The 14961-nt window shown below is 41.1% G+C and overlaps 1 protein-coding gene across 3 annotated transcripts in view; it reads left to right on the top strand.

Moving 5' to 3' along the window:
* The window catches only part of CFAP210 (cilia and flagella associated protein 210), a 25362-nt gene extending 10401 nt beyond the window's left edge, over window positions 1-14961 (top strand). For all 3 annotated transcript variants that reach the window (XM_075933581.2, XM_075933582.2, XM_075933583.2), the window contains exons 5-9: window positions 2684-2840; window positions 8603-8742; window positions 10020-10212; window positions 11758-11922; window positions 13496-14961. In XM_075933581.2, coding sequence (XP_075789696.2) covers window positions 2684-2840; window positions 8603-8742; window positions 10020-10212; window positions 11758-11922; window positions 13496-13858 — 1018 coding nt within the window. In that variant the 3' untranslated portion in view covers window positions 13859-14961. The remainder of the gene's footprint in view (window positions 1-2683; window positions 2841-8602; window positions 8743-10019; window positions 10213-11757; window positions 11923-13495) is intronic.

The raw sequence follows: 14961 nt of genomic DNA, 5'->3' as shown, positions 1-14961 counted from the left end.
ATACTAGTTTATTGAGCACATCTTCCATCCTGCATACTTCAGAAGATTTTGCTGGAAATATGTAATTGTCACAAGCTGGCCTAGTCCCCCTCTTTGGAAGTGCACCAGTCCTTTATGGAACCAACCTTTGGATCCCTCATACTACTAAGCCCCCTGAATCTTGATAGTGAGTAGACATTATTTCTAGCTCTAGGTCTCAAGGACATTTCCATATGCAGACTCCACATCTATATGCAGACTCCACATCTAACAACTTTCGTCAGCAGTGGGACTTTGCACCTTAGATGCTGAAACAAGAGCCTCAACCCTTCCAAACTCCCAGTTGCTTGTAGATACTTCCTCAGAGATTCTGCTTGTTTCTCAGTTAACCCTTTTAGGGACAACATGGCAGGCAAGCAAGGAATACAGCCTTAGAAAAATAACTTCTTAACCAATGGTACATTACTCTCAAACAGCGCTTAGAAAGTTACAGGTCTTTTGGAAACAACACACAATTCTGAATGCACTCCTCTCAAGTTGCATTTTACCCCTCTTTGGAATCCTGTGTTTGGGCAGTCTCCATTTGCTGGGCAACCTTTCCTACTTTCTCTCTATTTGAATCAGATTGGCTGGTCCCTGTAAGACAATCAGAGTTGATGAACCTATATTGCTACATACCAGTTTATCAGATATAATTAGAGATTATGACCCTACTACAAAATGGATGCTTTTGTATCAATCCATAATGGAAATTACAATACAACATGAAGGTCACAGTTCGAAATGAAACACACAGTACAGGCAGTCCCCGGGTTACATGGATCCGACTTACATCGGATCCCTACTTACAAATGGAGTGAGGCAACCCCGCACTAGCTGCTTCCCCCCCGCAGACCAGGGAGACATGAAGCTAGCGCCCCTCCCCAACAGACCAGGGAGACACGGAGCGGCTTTTTCAGCAGACACCTCAGCTTGAGAATAAAGGACTGAGGGAAGTGAGGTGGGGGAGAATAAAACTGAGCTGTGGAGAAATGTTTGGGTAGAGTTTCCCCTATAATATGTACCAGTTCCGACTTACATACAAATTCAACTTAAGAACAAACCTACAGTCCCTATCTTGTACGTAACCCGGGGACTGCCTGTACAGTTAGAGCCCCCTGAAAAAAAATGGCATTCATAAAGCAAGGTGAAGTTCACAGCCCTCTAGTCGGTCACAATAATTACTTTGCTTTTATTCAATAACTATAAGGTTAAGGATGTCAGGAATACTGAGTAAATTTCTTTAAATTTCCAAGGACAAAAGCTCACTCTCTTCCTCCTTAGTCTGTATATTTAGGTCCCTGTTGAGAAGTTCTAAAATTACAATAACAAGAGTTACTAGACAGCTCAATTTTCACTGCTGGGTTAGAAATGTATTATTTGATCATCTCAGTCTTTTAACATATATTTGCTAAAATTAGGTCTGTTTTCACTCCTCCTGAGGACCAAGTGGATAAATTGCATGTTATATTTTTGGTGAGATAGAGGGCTGTAAAAAAGTTATGATTTTTTTATCAGAAATTCCTGCCAGTTTGTTAAAGTTGTGGTTTTGTTAAGGTCAGTCCAGCTACCTTAAAAATGTTAACAAAACAAAAATCCAAAGTAATAAACTCCTTGAGAGTGGCATTGCAATCCTGTATGCCAGTTCACAATACCATTCACCCTCAGCTTTGGCCCTGCCATCATGATAGATGAGCAACCAGGCCAAATTTGAGTGCATAGCATTGTGACCTGGTGCACAGTGTTCCAATGCCTCTCAAATTTGTGGTGTGCATTAAAAGTTTTAGTTTCTGCAACAAAATCACTGCCCAGGATGAATTATGAATAGAGGAACTCAAGGAAGTGAGAGTGTATAATTATTAAAAGTAAATGTAATTAAAAGACAAATTTTATGATGAAACAGGTAGATCTATTGTGGTTTTGGTTTAATAGTTGGTTAACTTTCAGTAAAGTACACCAGATCTCTCTGTTATTCATGAGAATTAGCAAGGAATATGCTGTGCTGGGTATGGATATCAATATCTAGTGGGAACATTGCTGTAAATAATCCTGGAAAGTCATTCTCAGTGGTTCTCTCTCTTTTTTGACATAATCTGAAATCCTACTCTGAGGAGCTGTTGCAGCGCATTCATTGCAGTGCATTCATGCATTATGAGGAAATCATGCTCCATTGTTTGAATAGAAAGGGTTTCTGGCAATGGCTCTGATGCAGTTCTGCAGATAGGGAGGATTTGTGGGTCATGAAAGGGGCATTCATCCTCCACTTAATACAGAGCTTGGCTGCATAACAGCTTCCAGAATAGAAGGTTGTGGTATATCTTCTTTTCCTTCCCATAGTGGAAGAAGCACATTAGGGTGGAGGTGATTACGGCAGAAGCTGTCTGTGTGAAGTTCTGCTGCTGCCATATAATTTGGAGGAAAAGATTCCTTTCACAGCTCCTAGAGTTACTATGTTCTAATTCTGTACTTGGGCCAAGCATTGACCTGAGGATTTAAGCCCATGGCTTTAAAATGTATCACTTTGATTTTGAGTTCTGATACTTTACTTGCCTTCATTTCAGATTATCAAGTCTAATGTTTAACTCTTAGAAATAAGTGACCTTTGTCCATTATGTACTGTCTGCATTTTCTTATCTCTTTAGTATTAATATTTTTTATGCTTTAGAATAAAGGAACATAAGCACCAGGCAGAATTAGACAAACTAGAAGCAAAAAAAGAAAGTGACGAGATTCAAAGACTGACCAAGTTATATGCATTAGAAGTACAGAGAGAAAATGAAAAGAAACTGGAGGAAAAACTTGAACATAGGAAGATGCATCTTGTAAGTAACACAAAAGCAGAATCCCAATATTTTTCAACTCAGATGCTTAGGGACTTATATTCATATTTGCATACTTAAATAAGTGGCAGATTTCCAGAGCTGCTGAAGCTCACACATAGCAGCTGTCATTGTTGCCATGAGAGCTGTTAGAGGCTACACTCTTGAAATCTTGGCTCTTAACGCTGATTTGCAGGTTACTGAATGCATTGTGACTTTTCCAACCTGCTATAAAACAAATTCACACACTCCACAGAGTTGGTTTGGCTAATAAATATATAAGAAAATAAATTTTATATGTTGCCTTATTACAAGACCTGGCTATTCCTGGAAACCTGCCTTAGAACTACTTAGTCAGTCTGTATTCTGAATAATAGTAAATCATTTCTCTAAAAAGCCTCTCCCATCACTTTTGTATCTGTGTAGTGTAAGGAGCTAGTTGCTTGAGAGCCACACCTAGCCTTTCTGAGCACTGAGCAGCATCAGTCGCAGCGTGAGGTGTTGCATCATCTATATGCAAAATTACTAAAACCATACGGGGAATTAGGACTGAACAGCTTCATGGTGATAGTTCCGATGGAATCATTTGCTCATGCTGTAGGCAGAGTGAGAAGGAAAGTAGAGAAGAAAAAAAAAGGAGAGGCAAAGGAACGTTTTTGGAAAAGCTAGAGGTCTCTACTGCTCGATCTTCACTACTGGCAGCAAGTTGTTGAGATTCATGTTTATAAAACTGGTCATGGGAACTGCAGGCAATATATTTAATTGCTGAAAAGTTCTACATTGGCAATTTTTTTCTCTCCTAGTAGTCGGGTTTGCTATTCTAGCATTCGGGTATTGCCTGCTTCTGCAGTGTAGGATGTGAGATCAGGCCTATCTGCCTTGGCTCCACTTCATTGTGAAACATTTCCAAGTGGGATCTCTTCCACAGCTAAAACACAATGAAGGGGTGCCCTCTGGCCTCAGACCTGTGTTTTGACTCTATTCCCTACCTGGAGTGACAATGTAGGATGGTTCCCTTCTCCTCCCAGAGAGACAGGGGCATGGAGATCCATTTATTTTCCCCATCAGGAGCAGCAGATTCCTCTTTCTTCCTAAAGAAACAGAAATGGAAGCATGGTGGGCCTCCAATACTGAGGTCAGCAAACAGGGAATATGGGCTTGGGTTTCGCCTGGTCTACAGCACTCTTCTCATCCTGTTACACAGAGTCCTTTGTGGGGTGAAGCTGGCAGGACTTAGCAGTAGGGATGTTAAGTAGCGATCTTGGAGCCTCTGACAGGTGATCCTGACTGGCTTGGCCAAGAGGCTATCAAGTGCCTGCAGTTCAGCTGCCCCTGGCCTTGGAGCTGCCTCCTCAGGAGCCTCCTGCTTGTTGTGCAGGGGAGAGAGCGGAGGGTGCTGATCTTAAGGTGCCCCCTCTTCCACCCTGGATCCTATCTCCACAGAGCAGAGACAGGGCACAACAAGACTTGAAATGGAGTTTGCCGGCTGCTTTGGGGCATGGTGCAGGGCCAGGGCAGGGGTGATCCTGCCTTAGCCCACTGCACCACCATCCAGGAGTCACCTGAGGTCAGCAGTGCCCAGCTGGAGCCCACATCCCAAACCCCTACATCTGTCATGAACCTTCTCCTGCACCCCAAGCCCCTGCCCTAGCCCCGAGCACCCCTGCATTCAAACACCCTCCCAGAGCCTATATCTAGAACCCCCTCCGACACCCCAACTGCCTGCCCCAAGCTCAGCTCAGAGCCCCTCACACTCCAAATCCCTTAGTCCAAGACCAGAGGCTCCACCCCAACCCTCTGCTCCAGCCTAGTGCAGGGGAGGGTGGATGGAGTGTCAAGGGGCGGAGCTCAGAGAAGGGGCACTAAGGAGGTGAGGCCAGGGTATTTAGGTATGAGGTAGATCTCGGACTGCAGTTAAATTCCAAAAGCAACCTTGTGCGCTAAAAGGCTGGAGACCATTGCTCTATCTAATAGAGGCAGCAAAGGGGAGGAGGAGCCATGAGTCAACTATCCTGTGAACTAGTCCTTTACATCCCTACCTACCAGCAGCGGATTTTGGAGTTAACATCCCATTAAGATGAATGGGGCTGTTCATACCTCTGATAACTTTTGTTCCCATCTGTTTGCAGATTTAGTTATATATCCCTTGCATCTGTTATATTAGAGTCACGTTTTCAAGCTTTTCTTTGCAACCAAAGTAAACAGATTTTCACCCCATAACATAAGTCTAAAATTTGGAGTCCTAAACACAGGTGCATATGCCTTAATTTGACTCTGATGTAGATTAGTGATCAAAAGGGAAAACATTTACCTTCTGAATTATGTGCATCCACTGACTACCAGATAAGCCAAATGCAGAGGAACTTCCCTACATTATTAGTTGGAATAGTGACACTGACTACTAGGAAAAGAAAATCATCAGGCAAATGTCACAGTTCAGGATAATTTCACCTGTATTTCCACCTTGTGGGTCAGCAAGGACATCACTGTCAGGCTTTTGGTTTCCCAGTTGTCATATCTCTTGGGCTGGAGACACACATCTTACTCCCCTCTGACTGGGGTTTTTCCTAGGCTGCACAGTTCATTGCCTACACTGTATTTTTCTCAAGGAATCAGACTGCCTAAGCATGTTTGCTTTGCTTCTCTCTCAGAGGCTACGTATAGCACAATTGCCCAGTTATAAGGAACTATCCTCCTTTTCCTAAACAAGTATATTTATTTCTTAAGGTGAAAGCATTACAGAGAAAACATATTAAAATGATAAAAGAATCTATAAACATTACTCACTTACCAGAGATCACCCCAACTGCAACAAGAGGCAATCTATTAAGTCCCACATAGGGTTTTTAGTGGTTACAAATTCATAACACTGTTATGAGTCTAAGCCATTCCTTTATAGTGCTTAGGCATTTGATCTGAGAATAGGTAATTCATAGATCATGGGTTTTTCCTCAGGTCATAGCTTCAAAAGTTTGGGTACAGAGATGGGAATTTTCATTCTCTTCTCACATATATTTCCTTTGAAACCCACTTAACTTTGTTCATCCAAACATTCTTTCTTGTAGGACCCATTGTTAAATGAGACCTTGGAAGCTCATGACACTTCCCAGGATTTATGTTTGTCATTCCTCTATACACATTACCTACAACTGCACAGTAATACATAAACAGAACATGAATACATTAAATTAATAAAATGAACTCCTAAAATACTTCAACTTAATTCTGTATGGTTTGCCCAAAATATTGCAGAAAATTGCTGTATCTGTCACAGCAAGTACAAATATCTTCTTACAGCTATCTGAGTTTATTATTCCAACATTCTCCTGTGAGGAAACTGAAGGAGCTTTCATTGTTGACTCAAGATGTGGAGTGGCCTTTTTAATACCTGCTCTAGAGCCTCTGATGTCATTGCTGATAGGAGCAGCTTAGCTGCTACTCCTCTTCTGATAATTGCCTTTTAAAAAGACTTTTAAGGCTTCAATATTCCTGCCTCTGGCAATGGTTACACTATGACTTAACAGGACATAAAATTATGTCACTCTGGGGTGTGAATTAACTATCTCCATGAGTGAAATAATTTATGCTGATTTATGGTGTAGCTTCCCTCCTCACTGGTGCTAGAGTAATTAAAACAAGAGGCATGCTGTCTCCCAATTTAGAATAGCTACATAAGAGAGAGCTTATTGTGGTGCAACTGCATCAGTATAGTCATAGCCTCTGTTGTTTGAGGAGGAACTGCCAGAGGGTGACTGCTGCTGTGGCTACAATTATAGTCCAGTCTGCAAGGGATTGCTGCCTGTGCTGTGTCTCACTGAAAAACAGAAGCTTCCTACCACAGTGAGCTGAAGCTCTGGGGAACATCTCCAGGATTATGCCAGGATGCCCTGTGTGACGGCGCGTTGGGGTCCCCCGCCTCCTGCACCCCCGAAAGGGTACGAACAGACTCCACCAGCCGGTAGAACAGAGGGGGCTCGTCTACACTTCAAAGTAGAAATAAGAGATCCTCCGGAAAAGGGCTTTTTTCCGGAGGATCGGGGCCAGTGTAGATGCTCTTTTCCGGCTTTTCTAAAAGCCGGAAAAAAGCGGTGGACATTTTTATTTAAATGCCACGGGGATATTTAAATCCCCCGCTGATTTCCCTATTACGACCTGTGAAATTAACATGCCCCTTTCGGAAAAGGGGCCAGTGTAGACGTAGCCAACGAGTTTATTGCCTCTCCAGAATACAGCACAGCACAGATGTCACCAGGTTACAGGGCAGGCCTAGGATGCCTCAGCCCCCCTTGATATGGGGCGGGGGGTCTGGCTTCTAAACCCCCCAGCCTGTTGCTGAGGCTGCTTCCTCCATACTCCCAGACAGAAAACTCACTAACTCTCCTCCAGCCCTGCCCCCCAGCCAGGGGCGGCATTCCACCTTCCTTTGTTTCTCCCCATGGGGATTAGCTGGTCAGACAGGTTTGGAGCCCCCTTTGCATAATGACCAGACAGCAGAGGTCGTCACAGCCTTAGCAAGTTACCCCCACTACGTCACACCCTGAAATAGGACCTCCTGTTTAGAGTCTATGAGCATAAAGCCCCACCACAGTTCCTGGTTCCAAAAAGAAGACTCCAAAAAGAGTTAAAAGGGAAGCAGCACAGAAGTATAATTTAGAGAAGTTCAATGTATAACAGTTATTACCCTTTTGCTTATGTTCTGAAGGCCATAAATCTCCTGCCATGCCTAAAAAGTAGGGTGGACTCCCAAGTGAGCAAAACTCAACAGTTACATTGACTAGCAGGTCTGACTCTGCTTCCTAGCTGCAAAAGCCGTGGAAAAATAATGTTGTAAAGGCAAACCTAGCTGTGCAGAAGAATCATGTGACTCCTGCACTGTAAATATTGTCATGGATGCATTTCACAAGTTACAGACCATGTTCTGCCCTTCATGTACTCAACTCATTGACTTCAAAAGGTCATAGACATTTAAGGGTAGAATGTGTATGTACACAATACAGGAATTGTATCACCACTGAAATACACTAACCGTTGGGACAGAACAGTGGCAGCTGTTTAAGCCCAGTGTTTCACACCAGTTTAAGATAAAGATTATAATATTGTCCTGTTGAAACTGTAAGGATAGTGGCCTAATGTATGATAATGCACTGTAGGTAGTTTAATCATCCTCAGAATCTTGCAAACTTCAGAAGGAAACCACAAACTTGGACAATAGGGTGGAGTAGGAAAACTGTAAAGTTTTTACTCGGATTCTGATTTATGGTCTACACCTAATAGAGGCCAGAAAATATCAATCCCAGGGGGTACTACACCTTGAATCGGTCTTTCCTTCACACCAGTGAAAAACCCTTTCCACGGGTTCTCATTGACAAGAAGCACAGAGAGCCTTTGCAGTGTAGCACCTTAAGGTCAGGGAACATGAATTAAGTGTTTCAGGTCCTGTTGTTGGGTCAGTGTACATGTATGGCATTAATAACTCCTGCTGTGGCATGAATAGTGTGTGCATTAGAATAGTGGCATATATTGTTACTTTTACAGCAACTTATTCTAATTAGCTCTTGGAATGCAAGGTAGATTAGGGCTGGGCATACACAATGATTCTTTTCTGGAAGCTTCTGTCATCTGGAACCTTGTTCTCTCCTGCTGCAAGCTTAAGGGCACCTCCATAATTTACATAGTATGGTTTAAGTCTGTCAGATTATTTTCTTCCTTTAAAAAGATTAGTTAATTGTTTTAGTAAATATAATTGGACACTTTTTTTAAAAAAGGAGCATGTTGCTGACCAGGATATTCTTAAAGCTGTACAAGAGCAAAAACAAGAAGAAGAAAATGAGAAAATTCGAGCTCACTTCAAAGCAAAACAAAATATGGCCAAACTGAGAAGAGAAAAAGAAGCTCAAATGAACAGGTAGGGCAAATGTTAGAGAATTAAATAACATATAGATTTAGAATTATGCCTTTGTCACATGACTATAACAACTGAACTCAGGGTACTTCATGGTATCTGGGGGTATGGAAGAAAATATGTGTAAGAAGTTCCTCTTCCTGGCCTAATGTAGTTACAGATGATGGCAGTGAGCTGGGTACTCACCTTGATCTTACTAGTCCTCAAGGCTTGTGAATTTTGCAGGACAGTGGTTCTCAACCAGGGGTATTCAGAGGTCTTCCAGGGGTACATAAACTCATCTTGATATTTGCTTTGTTTTACAACAAGCTACATAAAAAGCACTAGATAAGTCAATATAAACTAATTTTCATTCAGAGAATGACTTGTTTATATTGCTCTCTATATAAATACACTGAAATAAAAGTACAATATTTTTATTCCAATTGATTTATTTTATAATTATATGGTAAAATGAGAAAGTAAACAATGTTTCAGTAATAGTGTGCTCTGACACATTTGTGTTTTTATGTCTGGTTTTGTAAGCAAGCAGTTTTTAAGAAGTGAAACTTGAGGCTGTGGAAAACAAATCAGACTCCTGAAAGGGGTACCATAGCCCCAAAAAGCTGAGAGCCACTTTTGTAGGACCTGTCCTGGAGCTGAGGGCTTTTTATCTAGTCTGTAAGGCTATGTCTGGACTGACCCCTCTCACACAAGAAAAATATGCAAATGAGGCAAAGAGGTGAATATCGCCACACCTGATTTGCATACTTAATGAACCGCCATTTTGTGCAAGAGGCTTTTGCGCAAAAAGGAGCCATATACAGAGCTCCTTTTTGCGCAAAACCTCCCTCTTGCACAAGAGCCATTCTTCCTGAAAAAAAGCAGCAGAACAGCTCTTGCACAAGAGGGGGTTTTTGCCCCAAAAGGAGCTGTGTAGATGGCTCCTTTTTGCGCAAAAGCCCCTTGCGCAAAAATGGCAGCTCATTAAGTATGCAAAAGAGGTACGGCAATATTCACCACTTTGCCTCATTTGCATATGCTCTTGCACAAGAAAGCGCAATTTAGACGTAGCCTAAGGTTTTTACTCTCTTACCAGTTCCAAGATATCTAAATCCTGATGGAAAATAACTTGATGATGTGTCTGTGGTTTGCTTTCAATGAAGCAAAAAAACAGAAGGAAGAAAGCTGATTTTTGAATGAGAAGCTTATATTATATAGATTCCAGTGAGCTATTTATAATTAAACCAGTTTTATCTCTTTAATGTTGACATGTTGTAGTAATTCCTATTCTATTATAGGTTAATGCAGGAACGTAGGGATATTATTACTAACCGTCTAGTTGCACAGATGAAACAGACATTCGAAAATATAGATGAACGTGTTGCTAGAGTTGTTGCTGAGAAAGAAGCTGAGTGGGAAAAAGAGCGCAAAGAAAAAGAAGAAAAAAACAAAGCTGAATTGAAGTCAATTGCAGAACACAGAGCCACTGTGGTAAGATACTTAAAAGAAAGAAATACATTGACTGTGTGCAACCACATTACTCATAAGTATTTTTGGGAAAAGCAATAGTTTTTGCACTTCATTGTGGGAGATACACATTGAACTTACTGTTTAACATTTACATATCATAGTTAATGTAGATAGTTAGCAACTCTTCAGGCAAAATGTATAAGAAACAGGATGATTGTATGTCACAAATAACTAAAAGTCTATATTATCATTGAGAATGGATGCAAACATCTCTTAGTTTTAATATTTATTATTTTAAGCAGAGATGGTTTTTTTAGGTAGTGCAACCAACATAATCACTTGGCACTTTTAGTGAGATGGGCATACTGACTAATAACTGTAGCAGCCTAGCTGCTTAGCTGATGCATCTGTTCTCCTGCAGGGTCAGTAGGAAATGAGGGTGGCTCTTTCTCAGGAGTTAGAGAGGTGTTGGTCTGCCTGAAGATGGAGATGGCCTTTAAAGACCGCTAGCTCCCACCTCACTTAATGAGACAGAATAATCTGGCCCCTCAAATTGTTCCTGCTTCCATTTGAGGTTGTCTTCATGATCACCCTTCCTAGAATCATCAGCATGCTCTTCTAATCACTCCTCTGAACACCATCACTAGCACCACCACAGACACAGTGTTAGGATTCAGGAGCTGTTCCTAAGGGACTAGTCTCTCACAGAGCTCAAGGGTGGGGACCTGAAGCACAGCTTATTCCAGGCAATCTGACTACAACCCACTAGAAGTCATGAGCTTGTCAAAGCTATGGCCTCTTTCTGGGTGACTTACTAATCACCAGATTTAGTGAGCAAGTAAAGTGTTAAAAATCCTTGGGTCTTTGGCTCTTTTACCTTAATAGTAACACCTCTCATCAGAGGATTAATGTATAAGTGTATCACAGCTAAATATCTAGTGCAGGGTATGTAACACCTTTCATTGTGGTAAACACATTTCTGAACAGGTGAATAACCTCTCCTGTTCACATCTGTGCAGCCAAAGAATTGCATAACCTTCTTGTGGGAATTGCAACAACCACTTATATGGAAAAGTAACATTAGAAAAGTAGTGTGTTGTTTTTACCAACTTTCAATGGGAATAAGTATCTAGAAACAGTCGGGGTAGCCAGAACGATGTTACCAAATCACGTTCTGGAGACCACAGATAAATGCTGTCCAGGCTACTTTGAAAATTGATGTTACAATGAAGTGAACATTTTAAGGAAATACTGGGGGATTTTCCAGACAACTCTAGTTGCCTTTTTATAAATGATTTAGATTACATGGTTAATCAATCACTACTAAAAAATTAGAAGATACTGAGAAAATTTATGTAAAGCTTTGGAGTTGAGGGAAAATTCATATAGGTGTGTGGACTTACTAAATTTTGGAAATGTTTTGCAGATGTTTCACTGCTTATTAATAGTATGGGTCTTTTATTTTTAGTTTCACTTGCCTGTGGAGTGATAAAATACATCAGAAATTATGGTTTTCACATTTTTTGGTGAGCACATTGAGTTATTTTTATTTTTTATAAAATATAGATAAAAATGAGAGAAGAGCAAGAAAGGGAAGCAAGATTAAAGGGTAAAGAAAAACTTCTTGAACTAATGGAAGCAGACCGCATCTATCTGGAAATGGAGAAAGAGAAGAAACAAAGAAATCGCAGTGAAAACATAAAAATGCAAGATATTCAAATCCAGCAAATGGTAATAAGGGGGATAATATATTTTACAAAGCCATTTCAGCATACATCTAGGCTACGTCTAGACTGGCATGATTTTCCGCAAATGCCTTTAATGGAAAAGTTTTTCCGTTAAAAGCATTTGCAGAAAAGAGCGTCTAGATTGGCACGGACGCTTTTCCACAAAAGCACTTTTTGCGGAAAAGCGTGTGTGCCAATCTAAACGCGGTTTTGATCAAGAAAGCCCCGATCGCCATTTTCGCGATCGGGGCTTTTTTGTGCAAAACAATACCGCGTTGTCTACACTGGCCCTCTTGTGCAAAAGCATTTGTGCAAGAGGGCTTTTGCCCAAACGGGAGCAGCATAGCATTTCCGCAAGAACACTGACAATCTTACATGATATCGTCAGTGTTCTTGCAGAAATTCAAGCGGCCAGTGTAGACAGCTGGCAAGTTTTTCTGCAAAAACAGCTGCTTTTGCAGAAAAACTTGCCAGTCTAGATGCAGCCCTATGGTATTGGAGTCTTGCATGAGACCTAAGTCTTAATATTATCTAAGTACTGTGCAAAGAAAAGAGGAACAGGAGAAAATTATTTTTATCCCTTTAAATATAAGGCTTCAAGTGTTGTTCCTCAGTGACCAGCCTCTTCCCAGTGCAAGAATGGGAATGTGAAGCAGAGCTTATATACATGATTGAGGGAGCCGGTTCACAGGATTGGCAGTAGGACAGAGATCCTTTCATCTGCAGACACCTTATCTGAGTCAAGTCCAGTTTGGACTGAAAGATGTCTCCTTCCGATGACGACAATTAAATTGGATTATATAAAATAGCATTTGCTATCTTAGTTCAGTTGTCAGTGGACATATATTACAAAATCCCCTATTAGTGCCAACACTAGTCACATGCCGAATATGTGCCATCACAAGGCCCCGTGCATTTCGGAGACTATTGTAGTAACATCCCCTATTCACACATATTTACAACTTCCCCAGCCTGCTGTGCTGTCCCATCACTTTAACAGATTAACATTGAGGTTCAACCCTTCATAGGCCCAAAGACTACTCCCATTGTCCAGTCCCCTCACAGATGCTAAAACCAGATTATCTGCCAGTGACAAGCAGCCCATCTACTCAGATGCCAAAGTCTAACCACACAAATATGTTAGGGCAGTACTGCAGGCTGTCTAGGTTCCCAAAATTCAGACTTGTACTTGGATTTGCAAAATCTAGGGATAGTTTAGTGTGGTGTGCACTACTTGGCAACCATATGGATAAGACTTAGTTCAGAAGTTAAAACTTGAGTGAATTACATTGAGAGATATATCCTGTCAGCTACAGATAGTGGTCTCCCTGACTCAATATTCAGGCATGTTGCTGGCACATGGCTACTGCTCACTTTGCATCTATTCTCTGGACAATGGATAATATCAGTTTTGAATCTCTAACTAGAGTTAAATTGTGATTGACTCAAAATATTTTTATCAGAAAGGTATTTACAGCCAATTATTTAAAAATATAAGGACTTCCAGGACTTTATGATAAGCTATGCTACAAGTCAACCATGTGAAACTAAGCTTTGTTATTTTTTCAACCCAACAGGCTGAAAAACGGGCAACAGAACATCATGAAAAACAGACAGAATTGGACTATGAGGCCCAAAAAGAAATTATTGCAGTTTGCAAGGAGCAGGAATTTCAAGCATATGCAAAGCAAGTAATTGATTCAGAATCCAAAACAGCTCGAAATATTTATCCTTTACTCAAAGCAGCAAAGGAAGGGGCAGGTGGTGGCCATGGACCAGTTTACAGAGAAAGAGGAGGAATAAGACCTAGTTACCAAGCTCGGGATATCAATGGCACTCAGCTACCTTCTTATAATTGTAACACTACTGAAGAAATAAAAGAACTAAATTCGTATGATAACATCCAGCAAGGTAAAGGAAGACTAGGTTTTACATGGTAAAAAATAACTCTTTGGAGTCTTTACAAAAACAAGTCAAATTAACTGGTAAATGATCCATGTTGTATGAAACCCATGAAAGGAACTATAAAGCCATAAGTGCTTTACCAAAAAGTTGAGAGGAATCCAAGTGTATTTTCTTAAATATTAAAAATTGTATGTTACTAAAGTTACTATGTTAAATCAGATATACAGACAGAACCGAATGATGTACTATTCATTACTTTGCTTTATATAAGGTTCATAAAATAAGATTTTTGTTTCATTTTTGTAAGTTTCAAACTCAGTCTTTTAAGCTGCACTTGAATACACTATAAAGTGTTCCATTTGACTTCTTGCATTATTATATTCAGTGAGTGCTAAGGAAAAATATTACCCTCAAAGGATACCAAATATGTTTCAAGAGTGTAGGAAATACATGAGAAACAAATACTAAGTAAGGGTATGTCTCCACTACAACGTTATTTCGAAATAAGCTATTTCAAAATAGTTAATTCGAAATAGCTTATTTCAAAATAACGCGTCTACACACAAAATGCATTTCAAAATAGCATTTTGCTATTTTGAAATAGCACATCCACACTGAGTGGATGCTGAATCACATTTAAGGCCGTCCGGAACCAGGTTCGGCAGGGCATCAGGTCAGGAGTTACTTTGTGTGGCTGCTGCCTTAGGCTATCTGAGGCCTGTGCTTAAAGGGACCCCCCAGACAGCCGGTTCTCAGGTTTCCCTGCTTGCTTGCCTACCTCGATGAGGGACAGCAAAGCATTTTGTCTCTGCACTCTCTGATTGCCCTCACTCCGAATACCACAGCACTCTGCAACATGGAGCTGGAGCTGCCCCTGGGCACTCTGGTGCTTCTCTTGGATGCGTTGCTGTGAGCCTGGCTGCACTTTCTGCAGGCTGCCATCCGGGAAGTCCATCGGGGGGCTGTCAGTATCCAGGAGGCCCTGCGGGAGAGCTTCCACCCTGAGGAGCACTAAAAGTCTCCCTGGTCTTCCCCACTGGCGGCTTGTGCCTCATTCCTCCCTCACATCCTTCCACTTACCCCTGTCAGCCCCCCTTCCTGAAGTAAAATAAAATATACTTTTTTTCATAAACACAAA

The sequence above is a fragment of the Pelodiscus sinensis genome, chromosome 7, assembly GCF_052426305.1.
Source record: "Pelodiscus sinensis isolate ZL-2025 chromosome 7, ASM5242630v1, whole genome shotgun sequence".
NCBI classification, from domain to species: domain Eukaryota; kingdom Metazoa; phylum Chordata; order Testudines; family Trionychidae; genus Pelodiscus; species Pelodiscus sinensis.
This window is presented reverse-complemented; position numbering and strand designations above follow the sequence as displayed.